Source organism: Scophthalmus maximus, chromosome 1 (assembly GCF_022379125.1).
Source record: "Scophthalmus maximus strain ysfricsl-2021 chromosome 1, ASM2237912v1, whole genome shotgun sequence".
NCBI classification, from domain to species: Eukaryota; Metazoa; Chordata; class Actinopteri; order Pleuronectiformes; family Scophthalmidae; genus Scophthalmus; species Scophthalmus maximus.
This window is the reverse complement of record NC_061515.1, coordinates 17,859,690-17,885,748: the sequence shown is the minus strand read 5'-3', so window position 1 is coordinate 17,885,748 and position 26,059 is coordinate 17,859,690. Positions and strand designations below refer to the sequence as shown.

The 26,059-nt window shown below is 43.2% G+C and overlaps 1 protein-coding gene across 1 annotated transcript; it reads right to left on the bottom strand.

Moving 5' to 3' along the window:
• Nucleotides 1-1,058: 1,058 nt before the first annotated feature.
• Nucleotides 1,059-25,924, bottom strand: phldb3 (pleckstrin homology-like domain, family B, member 3). The gene is made up of 15 exons (XM_035636310.2): nucleotides 25,367-25,924; nucleotides 16,678-16,833; nucleotides 16,363-16,473; nucleotides 15,747-15,884; nucleotides 15,117-15,245; nucleotides 13,446-13,619; nucleotides 9,943-10,053; nucleotides 7,607-7,708; nucleotides 7,151-7,238; nucleotides 6,448-6,604; nucleotides 5,420-5,501; nucleotides 4,888-5,031; nucleotides 4,054-4,264; nucleotides 3,316-3,401; nucleotides 1,059-2,299 (listed from the first exon to the last, which is right to left on the bottom strand). The coding sequence occupies exons 2-15, from the start codon at nucleotides 16,822-16,824 to the stop codon at nucleotides 2,165-2,167; spliced, it is 1,815 nt and encodes a 604-aa protein (XP_035492203.2). The 5' UTR covers nucleotides 16,825-16,833; nucleotides 25,367-25,924; the 3' UTR covers nucleotides 1,059-2,164.
• Nucleotides 25,925-26,059: the final 135 nt, after the last annotated feature.

Here is a 26,059-nt window from a genome sequence, read left to right as displayed (position 1 = left end):
ATGTATTAATACCCTAATAACTTCACATCTGAGAATGTGGTAAATGTAGTAATACCCTAACTTCACATCTGAGAAATCATTCAAAATATTTCATGCCTGGAATAGAAACTAGATAGAGACTAGATATTTCACCCACATATTTTATTTTATTTTACTTTGAAATGCAGCTTTTAATTTAAATCGGGTTACGGTCAGGGTTGGGGTTGTAGTTAATGTTTAGGCTTACGGTTAGGTATTGGTTAGGGTAAGGGCAAGTGTCGGTTGTCTCGTAGTCTTCACACGAGACAACGCTTTTCCGCTACATTTTAATATCTGCCACTGTCAGAGGAAAGCAAACGCTCCAAAACACAAGGTGCCGATAATGCACCTATTGCGCTGGTTGCCAAATGCCATTAAAAATGACAGAGAAGAGTGTACAACCAATCACGTTGTGATCTCTTATCATGTGCTGGCCCTAGAACGCGGCCTTAACTAGCTTTTTAAGAGCGAAGGAACTACTCATCCCATAAACCATTGCCAATGCCTTTCCAACGACTTCCAACCAATCAGAGACGTCGATGTTACACTTTAGGATTATGGCCAGTGTGGCAGTTCTAGAGGATCTTGCAAATAAAAGTTTTTTTCTTAAAACAAGGCTGATATTGTATAGACTTCTGGCTTCTACTGTGGCTTCTTGTGCTTGATGTTTTTTAGTAAATGTCAAAAAATAATGGTTCCGATTTCCCTGACGAAAAGTGTAAAAACAAGTGAGAACTAAGCTGTGAAATCAGGGAACAATAAAGCCCCAGACACATAACCAATGGCTGATAATTATTAAAATAATTACTTGTACAGCTGACCCAATCTTTGACTACAAGAAGCACAACGGGAAGACAAATTGGAAAAATTATGTAGGAATAAAAATGGCAAAATCGTAGTGGAGCAACACATGAATTCAGCGACTACATGAATAATGGAAAATGTATTTTCAAACCAAGTTGTGTTTGCAATTTTTTGTTGTTTAATGTTGCAAATGTCATATCAATAAAAAAATATGTTGGAAAAAAGAAAATCCCAAGCAACTTTTAGACATTTAATAGTGCATTCATAACAGTGTATTCCTTCACGTATTTGCGTATGAAACCTATATAAATCTCCAGATAATAACTTAATACAATAAAATGCAATGTACAATCAGTCTTTACTGGAAAAAAAGTTGCAGGATGTGGAAACACAAATGGGAACACCTGATGATAAAGAAGCAATCCAACACAGAATCCAGCACTAACACCTAACAAAGGTTTATTTATAGCTGGAGGTTTGGATTGGATTGCATTATATTGAACAGGCACTGCCATTATTCCATCCTTTCCCTGCTATAGTGTTTCCTAGTGAAGTGGTGCTCACCAGTCCTGTAATACTGGACTGTGACCAGCAGTGGGAGCTCAGGCTCAAACAGTGAAACCTCCCGGTAACAAGACGCACCAACGTGCACCATACCTGCCAACACTCACGTTTTTCCTGGGTTTCTCACGTTTTTTAGCCCTATCTCCCAGACCCCTCCCGGTTTGTTATTTCTCCCGGGAAACTCCCGTAATTTGCATGGCCCAAATTCTTTTATAAATAATCGGACCAATATGTTTGTCTAATGTTGACCAGTTGCCAGATCTTGTATGAAACGCATCCTATTCACACAATCCACACACCTACAATTTTTAACTCATTTGTCACGTCAACCTGGTAACCTATAACCCAGTTGCACAGTTGATCTCTGCTCATGCTTTGCGGAAAGTTCAGACCCGAAAGCAAGCCGATAATGGCAGGTGAAGGCGGTGTTCCCTCAAAGAAATCAAAATATTGCTGTAAATAATACCCCCCCCCCCCCCCCCGTCACGCCGCCATGCCTCCGCACAAATCTCCCGGATTTTGAAAATCAAATGTTGGCAGGTATGGCGTGCACACTGGTGTTGAAGCTTCACTCTTCCAGTAACAGTTTCCTCCAATAGGGTTCGGGTCACTCTGTTCCAGGCACATAAGCTCTGACTCGTACATGCTTAAATCCACAGATCCACGAATCCAGGCGCAGAGCGAGCCCCCGAGGCGGATCTCAGCCGAACCAACCAAACCAAAACCACTCTAGTGTTCGGTAGCTTCACTCAAGGAGTTGACAGTCGAGTGTGGGAGGTCAATAGCGGCTGTGCTCATCTGTTGCCGTGACGATTACATCCATCCAAATCCGCATGGACACGGCATTGGGAGCCACGAGGAAGAAGAGACGGTCGTATGTCTTGACGCAGAACGTCAGGGGGGGCCGTGGAGACTGGAGAGAGGGGACACGCAGTGATACCGTCATTAGAGAGTTTTACATAATGGTGATTGATTTGTTCAAGATTTTATTTGTATTCCATCATATTCCATCTGAAGATAAAAGTTAGAAATATTATAATAATAATAATAATTCACTTAGTTACAATAGGCCCTCGCTCTGACTTTGTCACTGGAGCTCGGGCCCTAATAATAATAATAACTTCCACAACATTCATTACAATTGTTCATTTAATGCTTTTCAGTTTTTCTATGACACTCTTGTCTTTTTTTTATGAAGCAGAAAACAGGCTTTTGTTGCTTTAAATATGTCTTTGTACTTTAAAAAAAAAAATCCAAAATTAGCTTTACAAAAACAAACTCAGTTTTTGTAGGAACAACCGATTGTTTCAATGATGACTGATAATTAGATGTTACATACAATTTAGACAAACCTTAAAATTAAGAATGTGTGCACAGTCAACTGTGACACCCCTCTCCTTTGATTTCTGATAGATAAAGAAGGGGTTTGTGTTTTAAAAACTGCGCCTGATTGCCAGCTCTACAAAAACAGACCCAAGGCCATGTCAATACATAACAACAAAAACACACACACAGAGACACACAAGGAGCAAACATTCCAAATCATTTGAGTTGCCAAGACAATTCTGGTTGAGTTGATACAGCGGTTTAATTTCAGGTGACACACAATATTCGTAAAAAAAAAGAGAAAGTAGCAGATGAATGCTAGTTCTAAAAATACAATATGCAAAAAGGCACTTTTCAAAGTTTCAGTAGCTGTTTGGGCTTCCTGATGAGATACACAAACCTGTAGATCATCTATAAGACTCCAGGCTCCGTGCTGCCCGAAGCCCTGTTTAAATGTATCAGATTGTTTCCCTGTGGATTTACAGTCCAGAGTTTCGGCTCAGACTCTCAGCGGGATGAAACACTCCGAGACATTTTCTAAGTTAGTGTGTGTGTGTGTGTGTGTGTGTGTGTGTGTTGTGTGTGTGGCGTTTGGGAACTCACCGATGTGGCTGTTCGTAGATGGTCAAAGTAAACTTCTTCTATGGCTTGGAAGTAGATGACTCCCTTCAGCTTCCGCTCGTCAGAGTCTGCAGCAAAGAGGGAAGCATCGTAAAAAAATCATTACGATGCGATGGATCCACTCATAAAGTCATAAAAAGTGATTCCTAGTCTGCACCTTTACTATGAATTATGACTCTCGATATCGGATTTTCACTGAACGATTATCAGGACCAGAAGAATAATAACGATTACCATGACCAACATCTTATTTTAAAGCCATCAATCAAATGGATCTTGAATTTTTTTCACTCTAAAATGTAAATGATGTTTTTTTTATTTTCTGGATTATTTTTTACACATTATTATCACGTGTATAATTATAATGATGATGATCAGTATTTCATCGTTTAGATATCATCAATAGCGATCTATGACGACATTCCCATTATGATCATTACTATTTCCCTCTTTCTCTTTAAACTGTATATAGCAGCTGAATGTACAAAAACATTTTTTTAACTGCTACTTAAGTTGCTTTCTCATAATGTAAACCATTTGGGGAGATGCGATAGATAGTTCAGCAAAAGAGAAGGAGAGTGAAGGCTGGAACATAATATGCAGTGGTGTTCCACAACAGGCCTGACAGGCTTCCATTCATCCAAGCATGCAGTCATTGTTTGCGCGCGCACACACACACACACACACACACACACACACACACCCTCCGGCAGGTCTAACCTGTATAGTAGGCTAGCCGCCTGTGGTCCATGTCAAACAAGAACCACCTCTTCTTCCAGGTCTTGACCCTCCCGCCTCGCTTGGTCAGGAAGCCCGCGCAGCGTCGCGATGTCAGCCGCAGGTCCGCGCAGCCGGTCACCCCATGACCCAGAGACTCCACGTGGACCCGGAGGTCAAAGTTTGCGGAGAGGAAGAGGGGCAGGCTGCGCTGCTGCAGAGACAAATGGAGAAAATAGAGTCAAAGAGTCCGTTTAGTGGAAAACCAGGAGACATTATTAGCTTTCAGTGGCCCTTTGTACTGCACTGGTTTTCAGACAGAGCCTTCTTTGATCAGATGACAAGACAATGGACACATCTGTCAGACCTAAAAAGATTTTTTAATCTTTTCTTGTACATGAACTCAAGTGTCTACTGTACTTTACCCTTTCCTGGTTTCCTATACTGTGCAAAACACTGGATGGATTTCGATATTTCTGGAATTAACCAGTGGAAACTGTAATATGCCTTCATGTCTTGAAAGTATAAGATTTATTCTGCTCCACCTGTGTAAAAAAAATGGTTTCATGACATGGGTGTGTCCCTGGCATTGAGAGTAAAATCACAGGCTATATAGTTGCATTATGGGAAATGTCCCCTACATTAGGGACTAAAAGTTACAGTAGGACACCTCCGCATTGGCTGCTTAAATTCTAAATATTCTTTTTTTAAATCCATCTTTTGAAACTAATGGTACAGGCAGAAATCTCTCATCTGAAATAACCAGAAATTGCAGCCTGATCACACACACTGCGGAGCTCCTAGGGGCCGTTCACACAGTTGTCATTTCATACATACCACGGGGGAGTTTGGGGGAGAACTGGCCTGTAGCTGCTCCTTTGGTTCTGGCCTTTGTGGACTCTCTGGCTCCGGGGTCTCTGTCACGGGAGAGTTGAGCACCCTCCGTCTTCTCTCCTCCGACAGCAACTGCCGGCGCTCTTCCTGCGTTGAGCATGAATCAGAGACAATCATTAGCTGTCTTCCAAACAATGTGAAGGCCCCTTTGAGGTCAATAAATTTTAAAAAGTTAAAGACAATGATTATTCTGTATTTTTTTTACAATGATTCATTGACACATGCATGTGCATTTCCCCCTTTCCAGTTACAAACTCTGCGTAAACTCAAATCACATGGCTGCATATTTTTTCAGCGAGTATTTCCCAATGCCGAAAACACGAATTGCAAACATTCACACATCTGACTGGCAGTGTCCTCGGAACCATCACGTGCGAGCTGAGCGGGTGTCAGTGGTCAGACAGCCGTGTCTGATGCAGGAGTGTTGCGGGTTATTAGAGGTGCCAGCTAGTGTTTCCCATGGCAGGTGACTCACCCTCTCTCTGAGCAGTCTCTCCCTCTCCGCCTTGGCTTCCTTCAGTTTCTTCTCGATCTCCACGAGGTCCAGCAGGCACGGGCTGTGGGAGGAAGAGCTGCATGCATTAGTGATGGGATCAGAATCACCGCGTTGGGCAAAAAGTAAAGGAAACACAACAAAATACAAACACTATCAAATTTACCAGTTAAAAAACAAGCACTGAATCGCATTAATACATTTTGTCAAGTCTAGGGCTGCAACCAACGACTATTTTCATCATTGATTAATCTGTAGATTATTTTCTCGTTTAATCGATTAGTTGTTTGGGTCCATAAAATGTCATAAAATGGTGAAACATTTTGATCGTGTTTCCCAAACCCCAAGGTGATGTTTTGTTTTGTCCACTATGAAATCATAGAATTTTGACCTTTTCTTTTCATGAAAACTACTTGAACCGATTACTCGATTATCAAAATAGTTGCTGATTAATTTTGTAGCCGATTACTAATCGATTAATCGATTAACAGTTGCAGCTTTAGTCAAGTCAAAGTAAAACACTGTATAATTATTAAGTTATCGTGGTTAAATATTTTGGGAAGAAGACAAATACCGAAACAAACAATATTGTTTTAATTTTGTCGAAAGCTAATCCACGTGATTATTTGTGATATTCAAAATAGGTCTGTAAATGAGAACTTCCATTATTACCTCCGCCAAGGGGGTTATGTTTTCTCCCCTGTCCATTCTTTTTTTTTTGTTTGTCAGCAGGATTACGCAAAAACTACTGAACAGATTTTGGCAAAACTTAGTGGACAGGTGGGACACGTGCCAAAAGAAAAAGAAAAAGATTAATACTTTTAATCACTTTCTTTAACATATGCAACGTTTCACGTTGGCATTTTTATATGCATTGTCATATTTAGGGAATGCTCTATATATGATAAGCAGTGGACGGGCTGGGGTGAAAGCTTTGACCATGTTCTGGATGTCGAAAGGGCCTGAGCCATTCTGGCACTGTTCATCAAACGAGCGGTGGGCTAACTGACCTGGCAGCGCGAGAGCTTGCCGTGCTGTTGCATGGAGTGAGGAGCGCACCGCCGTTGCTGGTCCCAGGTCTGCCGTGTCCGTTGCTGAGTCTATGGGAGGAGGGGGGGGACGCGAAAGCCTCTGGAGACTGGCTGTCTGGAAGCGTCCGCACCAACACTGAGAGGGGAGGGAGATTGAGGAAGACATGCAAGAATAATGAGTCAGTAACGGTGCATCGTTGTGGAAATCATGCAAGGGGTGAAAGTTTATCAAAATGATATAGCACATTAGATCCAGAATATTCAGTTGTTACGGCATAAAGAAGCCAATGACTGTAAGTAAAGGTAAGGATTAGGACCAACCTGGCAAGACTTGACATGACCTTGCAGAACAGGCTATTTTGATATTTGGTGACAAACAGGTGTGTGGAAAAAACATAGACACTCCTGAGGAGATTTTAGGCTTAAGTATAGGGGCCCTTCTCCGGCTCATCTGGTCTGAACAGGTAAGTCCTGCTTTAAACGTAACAACAACCCGGCGACTCGGCCGACACACCTTTGATTGGAGTAAAAAAAATAAGGGAGGGAACTGAACAAACAGTCAGACAAAACGAGGACACGAGTGCGGACAGAGAGCGTTTCTTGTTCTATATCGCTGTGCCCTCAGCTTAAGCAATCGAGAGCACAACAGAAAATGGAGAGGGGGGAGAGAGAGCGAGCTCACCCTGTGCCGAGACCGGCCTGTCGCTGAGTCTGTTGTTGCGATGCGAACTCCGTCTTCTGGGCAAACTGGCAGATTCCTTGTATGGTTCCTTCAAAACACGAGGGTATAGTCGAGGCAAGTCAATTTTATTCATGTGGCGCCAAAATCTCAGCAAAAAGGTTTTCCGCGTGAACTGTCCGACAAACATTTCATCTTCATCTGAAAATCTTGTAAACTATGACAAGGTTAGTCTCGTGAGAAAATTAATCCGCAACTGCGTGTTTTCTTGTGTCTTTAAGTTTTGGACTGTGGGACGGGCAACAAACAAGACATACGAGGACCTTATCTCACAGCCTGGGGAAGTTGTGATAGACCGCTTTGAAAAATAATGTCCGACATTTCAGTGAATTCAATTGATGAATAAATTGCTGCCTTAATGTAAACAGATGCTGTATCCGTGGGCGTCAGGTCACGCACCTGAGGGGGCTTGTGAACGGACAGGGGGGAAAGCGACATCATGCAGGGGGCAGAGCCGGTGATGTTCGACCAATCGGCGAACGGCTTCTTTTCTTTGGGAACCTGTAAGGAGCAGATTGAACTTCATTTTGAAATCCAGTGGCATGTCTTCTTCAGCTGCAAGGCACAAACACCAACAGCTTCATCTGAAGTGCAGAAGCAGGGAGAGACGGCAAACACAGGCGACAGTGGCGAATGAAAACTGCACTTCCAGGACAGATGGTAATGAGTTAAAAACATTATCACTGCCTCACTATCCCCTACCCCCCCACCCCCCCTCCCGCTTGACTCACAAACACATGAGCAATCCAGTCACCACACGCAGTCCAGTGTTTAACCCTTATCTGTCCCTCTCACCACTCCACACTCTAGCGCTCGCCCCCAGGGAGAGTGTGAACAGTGAACGCTTTTCTCCTAGATTTAGGACATAACTAAGAGTAAAATCAAATGCTAAAAATGCGCCCCATGTCCCTTGCTGTCACAACAAGATCCAGTCAGATCTGATGTCTCAAAAAACCATCAACTCTACGAGTCATTTTCTCTCAAGGAGCTCTCACCGTTAGACTTCCCGACATGTCAGGAGTAAACCGCATCCTGCACACACTCACACACACTCTGTCATGTCGCCTGACACTGTGCTCTCCTCCTCTCTACTACCACTCCCTTCTCGTCCTCCCTCCAGCTCTCTCTATTCTCTCGCAGATGCACCAAACATTGAGAAACTTGATTCTGACGAACACAATTTTTCAGCCATGCCGGATCAATGTGAGTGCTTTTTTTTTGTAGCTTACCACTTGCTGCAAAAGGATGTGAAACTTCTCCCAGTTTGCCTTCTCTCCCTCTCACACATCCACACACACACACACACTCACTCACTCACATGTTCACACACATTCACAAACGCAGCTCCCTCCCTCCCTCACAGTCCTCACTCCTCCCTCTATCCCTTCCCTCCCTCCCTCCCTCCCTCCATCACATTTGAATGAAGCTCTCTCTCTCTCTCCCTCCCTCCCTCTCCCCCTCCCTCTCTCAAAGTCGGATTTGCTTTTTCCCCGTCCACATCTAGTCTCCTCCTCATTTTAACTGCCGCGGTCGTAAGTCTGATCAAAGGCAAACCACTGGCTGCGCGATAAAATCACAACACAGTTTAATTAGTGACTGTGTAAATCACATACAGCAAGTATTCATAACATAAACACTGATAACACATGGTGTGTGGGCTGTCCTCGAAAAACGAGCCAACAAAATGAAATAGTGAAAAGGTAAAGAGCTATAAAAGACTATTCACCTCTGCGTTGAGGACTATGTTATGCATTCAGGTCATACCTATGATCATTCAACGGTCTACAGTCACCATTGATTGTTCATTTCAATTTCCTAGATTTACAATAGAATCTACTACACAATAAAGAGTGCCAAAAAAAAGGGAAGGGTTCTCAAGCCCCTGTAAATTTGTCTTTTTTCCTGACTGCAAGATTGGTCGTGGTAAATCACGGTGCAGTAAAATTGGGTACTGACCATTAATTGTTCATTACTCTTTTTATGCAGCACTGTGGGAAAATTTAAGTCAGGACCAAAGAGGTTTCATCTTGTTAACGATAACACGTTTTCGCTATATAGGGTATAATTCTTCTAACAGCTTCTGTTAACTGAGTTATTATCATTAAACCAGTTTGGATAAGCGAACTTCTCGGATCCCATATTAGCTTGTTAAACGTCGTTAGGCAACTCGAGGGCACCAAAAGGGTCACATCATGGTTCTGAACTTAGCAAACAGTTGCCCCTTAATGCATCCCACAGACATGGAGCAACATTAATAGTCAGTTGACGCTTTGTATTCCAGCCACCTGACAAACGTAAGCCGAATATTCTCTCCAACTTCTGAGGAAAAGATCTAGCTGTTAAGCTGCCAAATACTCATCAGTATGTCTCTGACTTTGCATGTCGGCTGTTTGGTACTGAGCCAGTACTGCACGAGCCTTTTTCCCCTGAAACTTTCCTGCTGTGACTCGAAAGGAGTTCGGTGAGACTATTGGGAGTGAACCAAAACTGTTGGATGTAAAACCAAAACACTGACATAAAAGACTTAAATACACTTCTATAGAGCTATAAAGCAATAAAGTTCAGCAGTTCAACCTGCTCTCCACTGCCTCCAGCAAGTAACATGTGCTAGTTCATTTCTTTTTGCATAATTCAAATGCTGTTTCGAAGACAAATCAATCAACCACCCTTATTGCTGTGCAATAATAGCAGTAGCAGTAATAGGGACAGTCCACCATACAAACAAGCCAACGTACCGTTTGGGTTGTGTGGAAGAGTTCTCTCCTCTCTCTCCTCAAGGCGTTCAGCCCCTTCTCCTTCTCTCTCTCCATCTCCTTCAACTGTCTCTCCAGCTGCTGGACTCGCCCCTGAAAGTGCAGAACATAATTCACGTCAGCGTGGACCGCCACCACACGGTTTCTCCCCCCTCAAAAGAAGCGTCACGTGCCGTCGCTGATGCATCCGACCGGGCCCAAGGGTTGCGCGTCTGTGTGAGTGAATGCAAAGCCCAGAGTTGAGTCCATCTCTTCATCTGAGACACAATGCAAATCAAACATCCATTTTGCAAGTTGATGAGAGGCACGAGAGAGGCACATGATGGCAGGGCTCAGAATGTAACCACATGAAATGATGGGCTGATATTAAATCACTCGCTATAGGACAGGAAATGGGACACCATGAGAGACCTACTGTACTAACAGAGGGTTCAGATATAAGTTAACCATCATCCCCGTCACGCACACTCTCTCTTCATCGCTAATGTTAATGTAAATTGGTCGCCAAGGCATCCATCTATTTTTCTATATGTTCTTGACGTAAATGGACAAGCAGCCTTAAGGAACTTCCCGTGTCAGAATGTAAAAAATCATCACATGTTCAAAGATCTAACAGTTGTGCACTCACTTGCTATAGAAATAAGCTTCACAAATAATGAAGTTGCACAATTTTCAAGAGATGCTTTTCTGGTGTGGAGTCATCGCATGAGAGAATGACAACTTGCCTTTTGGTAATAGAAAACTTTCAGCAAAGGGTGAGGTTGAGTTGGCAAATTGGCTTAGGAAGTTTCCTAAATCTTGAAGTCACCCAGAAGTATTTGATCGGCAGCCATGATAAGAGCTGTTCGGATTGTCTAAATGCATAGGAGAGGAGCTTCAATGCTTCCTTTACCTATCCCCTATAGCATAGGGAACACTGGACCTTCCTATGCGAAATGTAAGTAGATATAGACGGCCCACAATTCATTGTGGCATCGATATTTAACGTGACGCGCCATGCACTAACGTAAAGGATTCAATCAGAAATAGAAGTAGAAGAGTATGAATATGACCCAGAAGAGACGCACATCATCATGTAAGTTACTGTTGAAGATGAAAAATTTACATCTAATGTCAAACAGTGGTAAAACACACTGAAACATGTGGATGGAGCCACTGCGTTTTTTGCAGTCCATCTAGGGAAATTTGTAGTTTCACCATGACAGACGCACGTCAATAACATCCACCGTTGCGTGATGTGGTTTAGTGAAGTCGAGTTGGATTCTCTGAGCAGTGCTGTCGGCTTTTCCTAAGTCCTATCAGTCCTCCTTTACACCTTTCCTTGACCTCATGACGTTTTCCACTGAGGTCAAGGAATAGTAGATAGGAATAATAGATAGCAAGGACATTTCGACCACACCCAAAAACTCCTGTCTCTTTTGAGCCACACTAGCGACACATGGCCAGCTGGCCTTGACGGAAATATCTCAAAAACAATAGACCTTTTTCACCGCAGCCATTTTGACATGAAATGGGAAACACAGATGTTGCTAATGACATCAATGAAGGTTGTGTTCCATTAATTAATTAATTATTAATGTGTTTAGAAACACCTGTGTTTACCTACTATTTCATGTCAAAATCGCTGGGTCCTGAGGAAAAGGGTTGATAGCAAAGTGAAGCCAAATCTTCTCGATCGTGGCAAAAGCTGAAAAGTCATTTGATGTAGTTGTTATCACACTGATGCACGTTTATTCTCGTCATTTTCGTGAAAAAACTATGGGAAGTGGAGATATGTCGTACATGTTACATATATACAGTCTATGATCGCTAGTCATGAAGTGTTACGCACAAGTGTTATCCTTTCGACTGTTGTGAGATTTTGGCACCACCATGAGGTTGAATATTGTGGTTTTGTCTCCCCCTCCTTCACACGTGAGAGTTAGGAAAGCTATGTAAATATGACCGGACGACAGAACTTGTTGCAATGAGTGAATGTGATGTGAGTGTCAAAATACTGTAAACATCACTGTCACGTTTTGTTATTGTGTGCATATGAACTTGTTTTTGAAGTGCAGTCTCTGAATTAAACATTCGCCACTAATTTACCATCTAGAACATGGTGCCAGTGTTTTAACAGTTTAATTTCTTTCAAGCTCCCAGTTTGTTCTGTTTTTTGATTCACAAGCTCAAGCAAGCACTAAGCTGTGGAATGAATTGCTAAAAAAAAGAAAAGATATCCATTATCTAGCTAGAAAATCAGACTTGGGTGAGGGCTATATATTTTCTATGTACATATAGAAGGTCTATTCTGAGTCTCATCCATGTGCTCAACCAGCATCTGCTGTAGAGTTTGATCCATTTTTTTTTTTTTTTATTTGTAATATAGCTAGAGTATTTTGTTTCCAAAATAACAGAGATAAATATTCTCCACACTGAACAAAACAATCCTGATCAGGCATCACTGCTATAGATTTGGTCCAAATTTTTCCAAATCCCCTCATGTTGTTTTGTTTTCCCCAGCTACTGTTGTCTCTCCCCGGCTTTCCCTCTGTTTCGCTCTTTTACTTTCTCTATCTCATGGTGGGTGGGAAAGAGGGCAAGTCTTTACCTGCAATGACAACCATGGACGGTGACGGGAAAGGAGTGAGTGTATGTGTGTACTTAACTTCCCATTCTGACTGTTCATCTTGTGTAGTATTTAGTCCATGAGGGGTAAATAAGTAAAAAACAACAAGTCTGACTCTGCTCCAATTGACAACATAAAATGTGAGCAAGTTAGATATCTTTGGCGATCAAAGCCAACGACTTTATTTGTAGACAGAGCGCAGAATTGTGGGCAATAAAGTTCACCATCTGGCCTGACCTCTCCTTATTTCAACTGGCAAAAGATAAACAAGAAAAGCAACCACTTGCTGCAACTTTAGCCTGAGTTAATGTTTCTTTTGGACTTTAGCGCCCTGCTCACAGTCAAAAATGGATATGGGAGGAGGTGGGTGGGGGGGAAAAAATCAATAAAGCTTGTAGATATAGAGGTCAATCAGGGTCATGTGTTATTAATGCCAAAGAAAAAAAGCTTCCATGAAGTGAGTTTTAGATAAGGCAAACATTTACACTTCTATCAAGATACAACTTAACTTTGAATGTGTCCAAAGTGTGATCACATTTATAGAAACACATTATAACGTAGAATATCCATGTACAAATGCACCGATTCGCTGACACAGTGTAAATAAAAACTGAGCTTAGTGATTTTTTTCTTTTTCTTTCTAAGGCATTGTGTTGGATTACATTAGATGGCCGGGCGTTCACGTTGCTCTGTCCACCTGCTCCAACTCTGACGACACATATCTGTTTTGAAGGGACGTTTTTTGTGAAGGTTAACCCACGTCATCCGGTGAAGGGTAAACAATGACATGAGCCGCAGGAACGTGCAGATAAGCTGCGGACGCACTGCAACAGGAGGGACAGCAGCAGTGAAATTTCCTCTCAAAAAACACATGTACCTGTGCTGCGCTGACCGCATGCTGCTGACACAAGATTTCCTTTTCCGTTTTCCCTTCATTCTCTCCCGCCGAAGCCGCGCTCTCGTCCTCCTCTTCGATGCTGCTCTCTCGCTCCAGAACACTGAACTCCCAGTCCTCGAAGGCCCGAACTGCCGCCTCCATCACCTCTTTCTCCTGCATCAAAGATAGAAAAAAAATCAGCCCTTCTTTTGATTTCAAAGATGCTGGAAATACATATAAGATTTACAAAATCTAAAACTCATTTCAATTTACATATATGGTCTTCAGTTGGCAAACAAAGTATTCAGCGTCTAGTTTTTTCCCCCCACACTTCACAGTGATAGTGTTAGGGTCACAATGTTTAGTTGACTTATCAATTAGCTCATTGACAGGAAGTCATTTGGAAACTATTTTGTTGTCTGAATAATAGTTTAAGTCAATTTCAACACATATTACCTAGTTTGAGCTTCTCACATAGAGTATATTGAGAATATGTGATAACAAACTGAAGCAAACTGGGGATTGGACTGAAGATTATAAAATCAGATCTATTTATTTGTTTGTTTTCTAAATCTCTTACATTTTATGGACCCAACAACGTTTGGTTTATTGAGAAAATGATCGGCAGATAAAACTGAAAAATAATTGTTAGTTAGGGTTAGGGTAGACTATAAGTTTAAATTACATATGTATTTTTTTTCCATAAAGGAGAACTTCAGTTACCTTTGGTGTGCTTCAGCTCATTCATCGGTTTGTATAAATATGGACTTAAATGCTACACTAAATGCTTAAATGCTCTAAGTTCAATTATTACTCAAACATTATTCTACAAACGTAGCCGATTCTGTGCACAAAACTGCGCAAAGAAAAAAAGATAGCTTATAATTTAAAGATCATTTAAGAGGATTTTTATTTTCGATGACGGATGAGTTTGTGTTAAAAAAAAACCCATGTCCACTACATAAAAATCAGTTGAAAGTAAAACTCACACAGCGCATACAGGAAGTAGTAAACTTAATGAATCTCCTAAGTGGAATACCTGCTGTCTTTTTGTGTGCAGTGTGTACTTAGGTCGTCTTTTTGTGTGTGGTTTTCTCTGTGGAGCAATTTGTGCCAAACCTGTTTTTTAAATCGCTTTCAAATTAAACCGGACATGTCACAACATAAAGTAACAAGCCGCTGCTGCCGAACTGCAACAAACCCGTCATCAAAATATGGCTTTTTTTAAACAGAGCAGCCTCCCACCTTGTTCTGTAGCATTCACAAAAGACAATGCCCGCGCGCGTGTGGGTGTGTGGTGTAACACTTTTGAAACATTGACACATCCGGTTGAACAGGTACTGAACAATCGCACATTGTGCCGCCCCCCCCAAAAAAATTGTGGACTGGACAAACACGTTTTTTTCTGACTGGTGGCTGGATCACTTCTAATCTAATAGATTGTGCATTTAGATAACATGACTTTGCTAGTTTGATTACCACAAATCCTCATGGAGCTTATGTGTACAGCTGCACTTATCAGCTGTGTTGACAGTCTATGTTACACAGGTAAGGAGCATAAATCCATCTCTGCTAGTTTTATGGATGCTGTGACGAAGCGGAATTCTTTGGAACGGTTTCTCCCTGTTGCCGCCCACGCTGCATTTCTGAAAATGCACCTCAGTCGCTCACCTGTTGCAGCTGCAGGGTTAGCTGTTCTCTCTGGCTCTCGGGCTGACTGGGGATCAGCTTCTCCTTCTCCTCACACCTCCTCTTCAGCTCCTGCACCCTGCGACTCTCCGCCTCCAGACGCTCCCGCTCCTGCAGTGACGGACACGGTGAGAAAAAAGAGTGAAGCGAGAGGACAGGCGGCGTCCTAATTTTCAACTGCAAAACTATTTCAAAGGAGTAAAGAAAAAAATATTCCAAGTATGTTTCACAGCCTTGCTCACAGAGTCTGTTCCGGATAACCAGAGACATTTCTCTTCAAACATTTTTGGATCGGACCCTGTGGCATCTAATCGTTTCCCGAGAACTGACTTCCCATTAGAAGGATCACGTGTTGACGTTGGTGGTCCGTGACCAAGCCCACACATTTATGTGGAATCCCTTAATCCTACGTTTTTCCTGTTGTGATTATAATCCCTATGCTAAGCCATTAAACATTACATCAACATGTATTAGTCTGCAGAAAAAAATCAGTTTGTCATCATGAAGGGAGACCCAAAAAAATGACATCAGTTACTCTAAGCAATGAAAAACACAGCTACTATAATATATTACTCTCCACTACAGTGGGAATACGAGTACTGTGTGTCTTACCTTCTGTTTGTTGGTGTGTCTTTGCCTCTCTTTTGGTCTGGCCTCCTGCTGGAGCGCCTGCAGCTTCTGTGTGTGCCTGTGCAGCTGCTTCTCCTCCGTCTGCAGCTCGCCCTGCAGCAGGGCGATCTCCAGCTGTAGCTGCAGGACAGGAGACACGACAGAGCTGAATCACATTGACCGGAGCTTGAGCAAGTCGGGCAGATATGCATTCCTTCACCGTGACTGTGTTTGGAAAGTGGCGTGGAGATTTAAAAATGCAGACTTCAGCAGGGACGCGATCGGAATCATTCTAGTGTTTCCATGTGAACACTCTCGGCTGTTGATTTGTTGCAGCAGTCACAGTGCATAAAAAAAACATAACCATCTGCTGTAGTGCCCCAGATGGTAAAATTCTTTGCCTTTTACATTTTCTTTCAAATGGCTGCAACCTCTGATAATTAAATAAATAAGAGTCAGATACCCAATGTAAAAGAAACAATTTTAGTTGACACCTACACATTTCTCTCAATCAACTCAATTTCCAATGATTGACTTGATTAATCAATTCAAATTGAATTCATTCCTTGGTCTGCTGCACATTGTTCTGCCAAATCCAGACGTCGTCAAAGATGTTCACCTCAATCTTCAGTTCCTCCTTCTGTTGGTCGATCTCTGCGATTCGCTGTTTGAGCATTGAGGGCGAACGCAGGACCCTCACTGAGCCCACCTCCAGCTTTTTAATGCAGGACTGACAAAACAGGAAAAAGTAGACAAAGTCACCTCATGCAAGCCTCAAAGCAGTGAATAGTTTAGTCCTGAAATGTGGTGTGTCATTGGTTGAGATGCTTTGACAGAAAGAGGGTTCTTCCTTATAGCAGGAGCTACAGAAGCTGGTTTCATGAGAGGAACTACATCACCACCGTCAACAACAGCCCCAACTGACTCGCCTCACCTTCTCGCTCTCCGTGCTGCTGCTCTCTGTGTCTGACTCCGCCCCCGAGGAGGCGGGACTCTGGCTGCCGGCAACTCTGGCGATCCACGGCGACTGCAGCGCCTGTGGCCACTGGCTCCTGGGGCTGTCCATGTTGTGTTGGGGCATTTCTAAAGACTGAGACAGGGGAGACAGTTAATGAGAGGTTAACCACAGAGAAGGGAGGGGGAAGGGGGGGGGGGGCCTGGCTGACTTTAGTGAATATTGTGGTAATCTAATCTGCTGCACGGTTGAAGGAGTAAGAGGGATCAGGTGACAGTTCACAGAGGGGATATCACAGCTGAGTAATACTGCATGAGCACTAAAAAACACCCCCACGGCCCCCGAACACCAGAAAAACCAGTCTGTGATGGAGAAAAAACACCTCGCAGAAAAGAGGAACTGATAGTGAAAGGGGAGAGAATACACGACGGTGAAAGAGGAGAGCATATGGGATGTGGGTGGTGGTTTGTGGTTGTGTTTCGGGGACTTTCTCTAAAGTGAAGGACTCGGTGTGTGGGGACGCGAGGGAGATAAATCAGTGTTTTCTCTGTTGGAGGCCTTTGATGTGTGTCAGCAGAGAGAGACAGAACATTAAGGAAAAGAGAACAATCGGAGAGACACTACAATGAAAAAAGGCCCGCAAAAATGTCAGACTTTGAAAGTTTGACCTTTTTTGATCCGTCTGTCACATTCACCACAGCAAATATCATTATACAATGTTTATACTCATCCACATCAAAGCGTTTCCCCACATCGGGGAGTATGTCAACATAAAGGCCTTTATTATCCCGGTCACTTTAATCTATTTTCGCCCTTTCGCTCTCATCTGTGTGGTCATCTTCTTTGACACCAATAAAAAACACGCACGCTATGGCAGAAACGTGCACGTGTGCACGGAGCAAAACCAATTTGTGGGAAAATACTTCTGATGCCTATATTGTCCAACCCCTTCCCACCATCTCCCTTCACCCTCGGTGCCCTCCCTCTCTCCTTGTATCCAGACCTTATTAGGCTGCGGGGAATGCAGGCAGAGTGGAGGAACAGAGATAAATATACAGAGGAGATATGAGTGAGGGCGTCCAAACATCTACTGGCACACTGACATTGACCGAGAGAGAGAGGTGGGGGGGGGGGGGGGGGGGGGCAAAAGGAACAGGAAGTGAAGTGTGAAATGTCAGAGGGCAGTGTCTTGTGCTGCTTCAGAGAGTGTCCACGGATATATAACAGGTCGAGGTTAATTTTCAGCATACATACTCCATACTCCTATAACCTTATTTTCATGAGTTTAATTCCAACCGCGTCAGTCGGTCAAATCACAACAGAAGAATTACATTTACCGATTCATCATAACACCCACAGTGAAATCAACAACCTTTAAAATCAGTGTGGTGGTCTTTATTGTATCGGACACTAAAGATGCTTTCATAAAAAGGTAATTTCTCTATGACTGAAGAAACAAAGTAACAACAAAGACGAAGGTGCAATGAGGTAGAACTGAAATTGATATTTCACCTGTCACCCACTTGAAGGATACATGTCACTGGTCTGACATGACAGTGGAAGAGAAACTCATTAAGTGTCTCATGCAATTTTGGACAGACTATTCCCATGACACAAAAGCTATAATTAAACAAGTGTCATCAGAAGATGACATACACCCCCTCCTGGCAAACCCTAAATATCAAAAGGCACCACTTCCCTCCCTGATTGGCATTATTGTGAGGATTGATGATAATAAAATGGTTTTTCGGAATTTCTTTCCAGAAACAAAATGCCTATATGGACGGTCAAACATACTGAACACTAGCAGTATGTGCAGTCAATCTTATAGAGATATAAAATGAACATGTAGATATGTCTTTCAAATCTACATATGTCCTTGAGCAGTTCGGTTTTAACATCTTCAAAACACCCAAAAGTAGCATAAAGTTTGTGTGTGTGTGTGTGTGTGTGTGTGTGTGTGTGTGTGTGTGTGTGTGTGTGTGTGTGTGTGAAATGTGAAAAATAAAAAAACTTTACAAACTAACAGAGTAAACTAGGAGAAAGCACAGCAGATCAGAGGTCAAATATCTGGTGACGAAGAAACAATGCATCTCTGCTCCAGTGTCTCAGGACAACATACTATAATACACATTACTGCACTGACCATCTTGCCTACTCCTAATATTTAGTGCTTTCTAACTTACTGCTAACAGTAATTCATGCATTCAGCTCGTTAGATTACTGCAATGCACTTCTTTTCCTGCCTCACCCACAAAACATCAATAAACTCCAGCTGGAAGCAAAAAGCAGCTGAAGGCAAAATGCCGCAGCCAGACTCATAACCAGGTCCAACAGGAGGGGGCACATTTCACTGGTTTTAAAATCACTCCATTGGCTCCCTGTCCGTTTGAGAATAGATTTAAAACATTTAGTATTATTTGTAAGGCTCGTAAGTGGCTTACTCCAGAATACGCAGCCGACCTCTTGACCTCCTACGAGCCTGTATGCAACCAGGACTCTTCTGTTAGGGCCTCTCAATTATGGAACGCCCTTGTTACTGTTGTCACTTAACAACTTATTTTAGACTTGCTATTTATTTATTTTACTGTTTGTTTTTTACCTTTGTTACTTCTCTTCTTCATTTTCATGAAAAAATGCTCTGTAACTTGTTTTGAAAAGCGCTATATAAATAAAAGGTATTGTTATTATGACTGTCGACCAGGAAAAGCCTATGTCAGCCTCTGGGGAAAACGAGGCAGGGAGAGCTTCACAGTGAGTCAGATTATTACTCAAACAGACATCGGTGCAAGCATTTGCTGCCTGACCTCCAGCTAAAGTCCAGTAAGATACACTATCACAGCACAGCAGCGCCGGGAGAGAGAGAGAAAGAGAAAGAGAGACACTGATGTTCAAGAGCAAAGTCCACGCTCTCATGTCAACACAGTGGTCTGTCGAATTCAACAAACAAAAGACTAAACAAACACAGAACATTGACAAGTGAAAAGAGACGGTACGAAGAGCAATGAGTATTGATGTGGGGGAAAAAAAATCATCAGAAACCAAAAAGAGACGAGCACAAACAAATGTTTTGTGCCCAAAATAATTGGGCTTGATTTTTTTTTTTTTTTTGGGAGGGGGGGGAGCGAACGGTGTTTGTGCTTTTTTTGTATTTTGTAATAAACCCCCCAAAGGCAACACAAGACAAAACCATCACCTCTCTAAAACTGATCCCAGGAGACATCGGGACTCTGTGCATCGGTCTGCAATGTTAATTATCAGCCGCAGATCAGCAACAGCTGACTCACCATAACACAAACACATGCACACGCGTCAGAGACCTGAGAGAGAGAGAGAGAGAGAGAGAGAGAGGGTCATGAACACAGAGGAATGCTACTTGCTCCACACTTTCTCATCGTGGACTCGCATCAGCAAAGGGTTATGACCGGTTCTCGCCCGCTGAAGTTTCAGCCACCTTCACTCGTGCCACTTGGCGAGACTGATCAACTAATCCAGATAGAGGTCGGTCAATAAACCACTCTGATTTGTGTCCCCGCCTCGCAAATTGAGGCACACAAGATCAACGCTTGAATTTATCTGCAATCTGTTTGTAGCTCCTCTGCAGACAGTCTGCCAGCTAAGTGGCCACACGGACCACACGTTTCATCCAGAACATTTCATTAGCAGCCATGTTGTTTACTGCTGGAAAAGCTGGGATGACAAAATAAGACTTTTCAAGGTTCATCTTCAACTCTGTAAGCACATTCGGTCAATCACAACTCGACCACTCGCCGGATAATGACTCGGCTTGTCTCCATTTTAACAAGAGGTGGTCTGGCACGCTTGGTGAATAGTAAATAGTACAGCGTACCAAATAATAAACCAATGAAACCAGATGTTGTTTTATAAGAACAAGTCACGAGGTGGAAAACGTGTGTTTGAAGATCTTCTCTTCTAAAGTGAGTAAGTAAAGAAAGAATATCTCCATTTACTCAGAACAGAGTATGATGTACTAAAACAACAAATCGGCTGTTTAATATTCCAAAAATGTTGCGTTTGAAGCTTGTTTTCAGTTTGATTCAAAAGATTTTGTCATTTGAGTTGATCCAATCAAGTAAAAATGACAGCAAATGTTTCCATCCACCTGTTCTTTATGTGCTTTTCAAATTCCTCACATAACAAACCTAAAAGGAAATGCCAAAAATCATGGCATGTTTTTTTTCACGTTTTCTAGGTCGTTTTCCACTATTTCAGGTTTGACTGACACTGTCATCTTGGTGCGCCATCTTCTTCTGAGTTGGTTTAATGCAAATGGAAAACCCATTGGTTTGTGAACTGCCGTTTTAATGCCTAGAGTTCAGTATTTTTGCCGGTGACATCTTAGTTTTTTGAAACTAGAAGTAAACATACTTGGAGGAGCGGGCCTGACGGACCTGCACGTTCACCTACACCGGCGAGCGGCACCTATTGGACGATACTAGCTGTCAATCACGCTGTATCCTTGCCCAATTACATACTGTGCTTTGTCGTCTATTTTAGACTTGAAACTAGAGAATTTGAGACCATGATCTCTTCAGGAAACTGTTTACTGACGTTATGAATCAAGTTCTGTAGAAAATGACTTATTTTTGACAACCAACAGACGCGCTCTGCTGGTCATTTAAGAAAATACATGTTTCAAGGCAATACTCAATGGCTTAATTTCTACGTCTACGTCCATTTTTATGTTCAGTCCGTGGTTTAATGGCACCGACTGGAGAGCTAGCACCAACAGCTGCTTATCTCGTTGAACAAGCTCTGGAATGGGCATCTCACCGGCTGCCTTTGCAACATGTTAGTATGTTGGCAGTATCTTTCTGACCCACTGGCACCAAACCTGGGCCCTGTGCCAATTTAAAGATTGTCCGATCTGCTCCTGAAAACAGCACATCACGCCGCTCCCAGCAACACCACACGGGAGCAGTCTCAAATGACCCGCATCCCCGTCAGGACCCCTTGTTTGGCGACAGGCTAAAAGGGAAAAGTGAAGCTAAGCATTGTGTACGCAAAAACCAAAAAGTCAACACCCTGACAACAGCTGTATTCCACCAGCTACATACAGGACAAAAGGGCTCTGACGGTGGCATGCTCTGCGTGGGTGTGAATGCTGATTGCTGCCTGTCACTATGCGCTCAGGGCATCGGCACTACAATAAACATGTCACGCATGGAGCTCGTGAGCAAAACCCTCTGTAAAGAGGCTGGGGGGCCATGTACAATGCAGAATTAATCCACAGAGGCCAGGCTCTGAGGTCAAGTCACTCCAATTCACTCAAATCAACGGCGACGGTGACATTTATGGACATACTATTAGAGTTTTTGTAAACTTTTCCTTTTTCAGTTTGAACAACCACAATAATAGTAGTCAAACAATGAAAATCTATCACAAAACATAGGGAGGTCTACGCTGTTAATCTTTTTCATCTCTCCTTACGTGAACGACTGGAAGTGGTGGAAGGTTTTATTTTGCAAGTGAATGAATGGATTTGAATGGACCCAGCTTTGCAAGGAGCTAATCTCTGGGTTAGTTTAGAGTAAACCGTGTTCGCTCTGTGAGCTGCAGCAGAATCTGCAATTTGGCAACAAAAAAATTAGATGAACTGGATTTCGTTCTGCATTAAAACCCGCACCCCGACGATCACTCGTACTGTATTCAACATATTGGTGACAGATCAGCTGATCGCTTATCGGACAGAACTCATGCAGGCAAACAACATCTGCGTTGACTTTACCTAGTGACGGGAGGAGAGAGAACAAAGGTGCGATTTTTATGGTTTGATTGAGTCAGAACATACGAGCTGACTCACCTTGTCTGTGAAACTATGAGGCCCAAAACTATTTCCAGAGGATTAGCAAGTTGTGAAATCAGTCCTGCTCAACACAATCACACATTCACCGTGACCTTGAGCGACTTTGTGCTGTACTAAGTGAATTCTGCATTGCCTTGAACACAGTGACATGACACTGACCAGAGGGTGATCTACAAACCTGATGACAAAATGCTTCTTTACTTACTGTAAGTGCCTCTAATCTGCAGAAGGCATGAGACCAAAATCGGCTATTAAGGCCTCATGAACTAGAGGGATAACGCACACTTATTTTTTTTTTGTATTGGCCACAATTACAGGCTGCAGCTTCAGTCAAACAGACCAAATTTCCAGGCTTTTAAACCCCCTTACATCAACATATCAGTATCTTATGCACACAGTGTTTCCATGACAGCATAAAGAGTCAATTTACAATTTTTATTCTCCAAAAAAACAGTGACAGAGGTCCCTCGTTTAGGTCAAGACTAAAAGAAAAACATTTTGTGACGCACCACACTTATTGGTTTCAATTCGATTGTATGAAAGGGGAAAGAAATGCGGCAACGGTTTAGTTAAGTTAGTGTGTGCATAAACGCTGACGCTTCTCTAACACGGACGCAAAACTGCCATATTACAATATGGACCCACGCCGTTTTTCATTTGAGCAAAGAGCAAGTCGTCACCTGACGGACTAAATGCCGCCGACTACCCTGCGTTGACCTCCGGACCCGCGGCCCCTGCTGGCTCGGCGCCGAGGAGCGGGAAGCTGTCGTCACAGTCCCACATCTGTGGGCGGGGAAGAGCAGGTGAGAGGAGGGAGTTTTGCCTGTCACACAGCTGTCGCCGTGTCAGTGTGAGAGAAAGTGACACATCCCGCCCGACACCTGGGCGACGAGGCATGGAACGCAACTCGTCACGCAGCTCGGTGTCAGCTGCAGGAAACAGCATGGGCCTGTACATTCTGCATCAAGCCATTAGCTCACTGATGTAAGGTTTTTTTTAAAAAGCCGACAATTAAACGGGAAAACAAATGGCACCCATAGTGCTGTAGGCAAAAGATATTGGACATGGCAATTCTAGTGCATTCCTGTGGAAAGTTGGCTGACTGGCGGTTTTCTCAGAGACCACACTGGCACCTTTACAAGTGGAAGATTTTCCAGCAATCATCATCATCATCATCATCCCCATCAGTTGTACATGTCAAGTTCGGGCATCAGTCCCTAAGAATCAGATTTCAGACAGAGGAGCATGAGAAATACAACAAAGAGGAAGTTGATTTACCGGTTTCTATACACAACAACAAGTTAAAACCTATAAAACAGTTTTTTCGTACTCTGGGCTCTGGACATAATCCGGCTAGTACTAGAAAGCATTAGTGACCAAAATGCTACGCAACCACAACATACGTGACACTTAAGAGTCAGACTTATACTACTACAGCAGCATTGTTCTTCTCATATTACAACTAGACAGTACAAGTTCAGGTAGAACTGAAATTATTGTTCTATCAAACAACAACAACAACAACAAACAGACAAACATTTGTTGGTTCCAGCTTCTCCAATGTAAAAATTTGTTCTTAGCTATTTTCTTATCACATCTCTACATGGAGTATGTTTGTGTTTTTGGACTGTTGTTCATTCATCAGTGATGGGTGACATGTTTAGATTATTGTTTCAGGGCCCTGGTATTGTACAGGTGTACAGGTTCACTCTCACAGTGGGATATTTCACTGAGAGAAATAAATAATACGGAGCGTTTTGAATGTTATCAAAAAAAAGGGTTTTCCTGCCGCGACGCGTCAAAATGTCACAAAGAGAAAAAGCGTGTGAAAAGCTGACTCGCTCCTCGTCCTTTAAAGCCACATATTCATCTACCTCTAGGCTGCAACTACAAATCACAACACGATGCACAAATCAAGGTGTGATCTCTCGGGACACTTCATCGATTCCCAGGCTTCTGCTGTGTGCAACTCCTGGCTGGCATCTTGACAGCTTCTCTGCCGCAAAGAGATTCCTTTGGCCTGAGGAAATCTCTGGGAATTGTGATGCAAGAAGAAGGAGTGAGCCATTCAGGAGAGCCTATAGGACCCAGGGCTCAGACACAGATTTGTCAGAGAGAGAGAGAGAGCAAATAACTAAAAGGCACAACTCCCCAGACTGCAAAAACCCCATCCCCACCCTCCCCACCCAAGGCAATCTCTCCTGGAAGCCGCCCACTCCCACCCCACTCTGTTTACCCCGCCTGTGCTGATGGAGGCATGAAAGGAGAGATATCCCAGGGTCACTGTTAACAAAAGGCCAATTTATGTAAACTGGGGTTATTGTCACGGGACAAAGATTAAACTGAAAAAAACCCCACCAGTTTGGGCTCAGAGAAAGTTGCTTTGAATATTTCCTAAGCTAAACTATGAATCATCTGATTTATATAATAATAATAATAATAATAAAACAAGGAAGTAAAAAAAGGATTCCAAAAACAAACAGATGATAGAAAGGAGGGGAATTAAATAAAGTTACATGGGAATACAAATTGTCAATATAGTGGGGTTTTGGATATACATTCACCCCCTGGACGCTGCATTGGTTCCTCTTTTTGTTTCGAGAGCAGGAGAATTTTTTTTAAAAAAAGCAAAAAGTCCCAAAGACTTTCCCACAAACACACACACACACACACACACCAATTTGAGGCTACTTCCACCAGTCAGTCCCCGTGTGGGGAAGTTGTTAATGTGTGCCTGACAGAAACCGCACGGAGTTTTGCGTCAGCAGTTTTCGGGGGGGGGGGGGGGTGGAATAGGATTAAATCCTCCTGCCGGTTCTTTGGTGGGAAAGCGACTCTTACCTGGGGAAACGTGCTCCGAGCTCAGCGACGGCCGCCGCGGCTCCTCCTCTCCATGGCGCCGTGGAACAGAAACTGCCGGAGAGTCGAACAAAAACCCGCTGGAACGATCCAACCCAAACGTTGTCTTGATGCGCTCTCGTGTGCGGGCGCGCAGAGTCTGGCACGCGTAAAAAAAAGTCCGGGCTTCCACTTCACCGGTTGGCTTTTCTCTGTGGATCTGAGCCTCGTCAGCTTCTGGCGGTGTTTTGTTTCTTTCTGTATCAATGCCTCCCCAGGATTAAAAACAAACAAACAAACAAAAACCCGTCCACAGGTCAGTATAAGAGCAGCTTGTCGGCGTCAACAGGTGAAGGTTGGACTGGTATGGAAGCATGTGGAGGAGGAGGAGGAGGAGGAGGGCGACGACGGAGGCGGACACCGCAGCCAGAGGATGTGTGTGTTGTGTTGTTGGCAAATAAATTTTAAAAAAGCACAGGTCCCTTTTTTTCACAAACGTCCCGGCCGGTGAACTGAGCTGTCCCGCACCGACACCAGATCTCTATTCTGGGCACTGGCGCGAGGCTTTCTCGCTTTCTCTCTCTCTCTCTCTCTCTCTCTCTCTCTCTCTCTCTCTGAAGAGTCATCCAGGCGGGCCGCCAACAAACTAGGAAGTGAAAGACCACTTCATACTTTGAACGACAATCTCCCATGAGA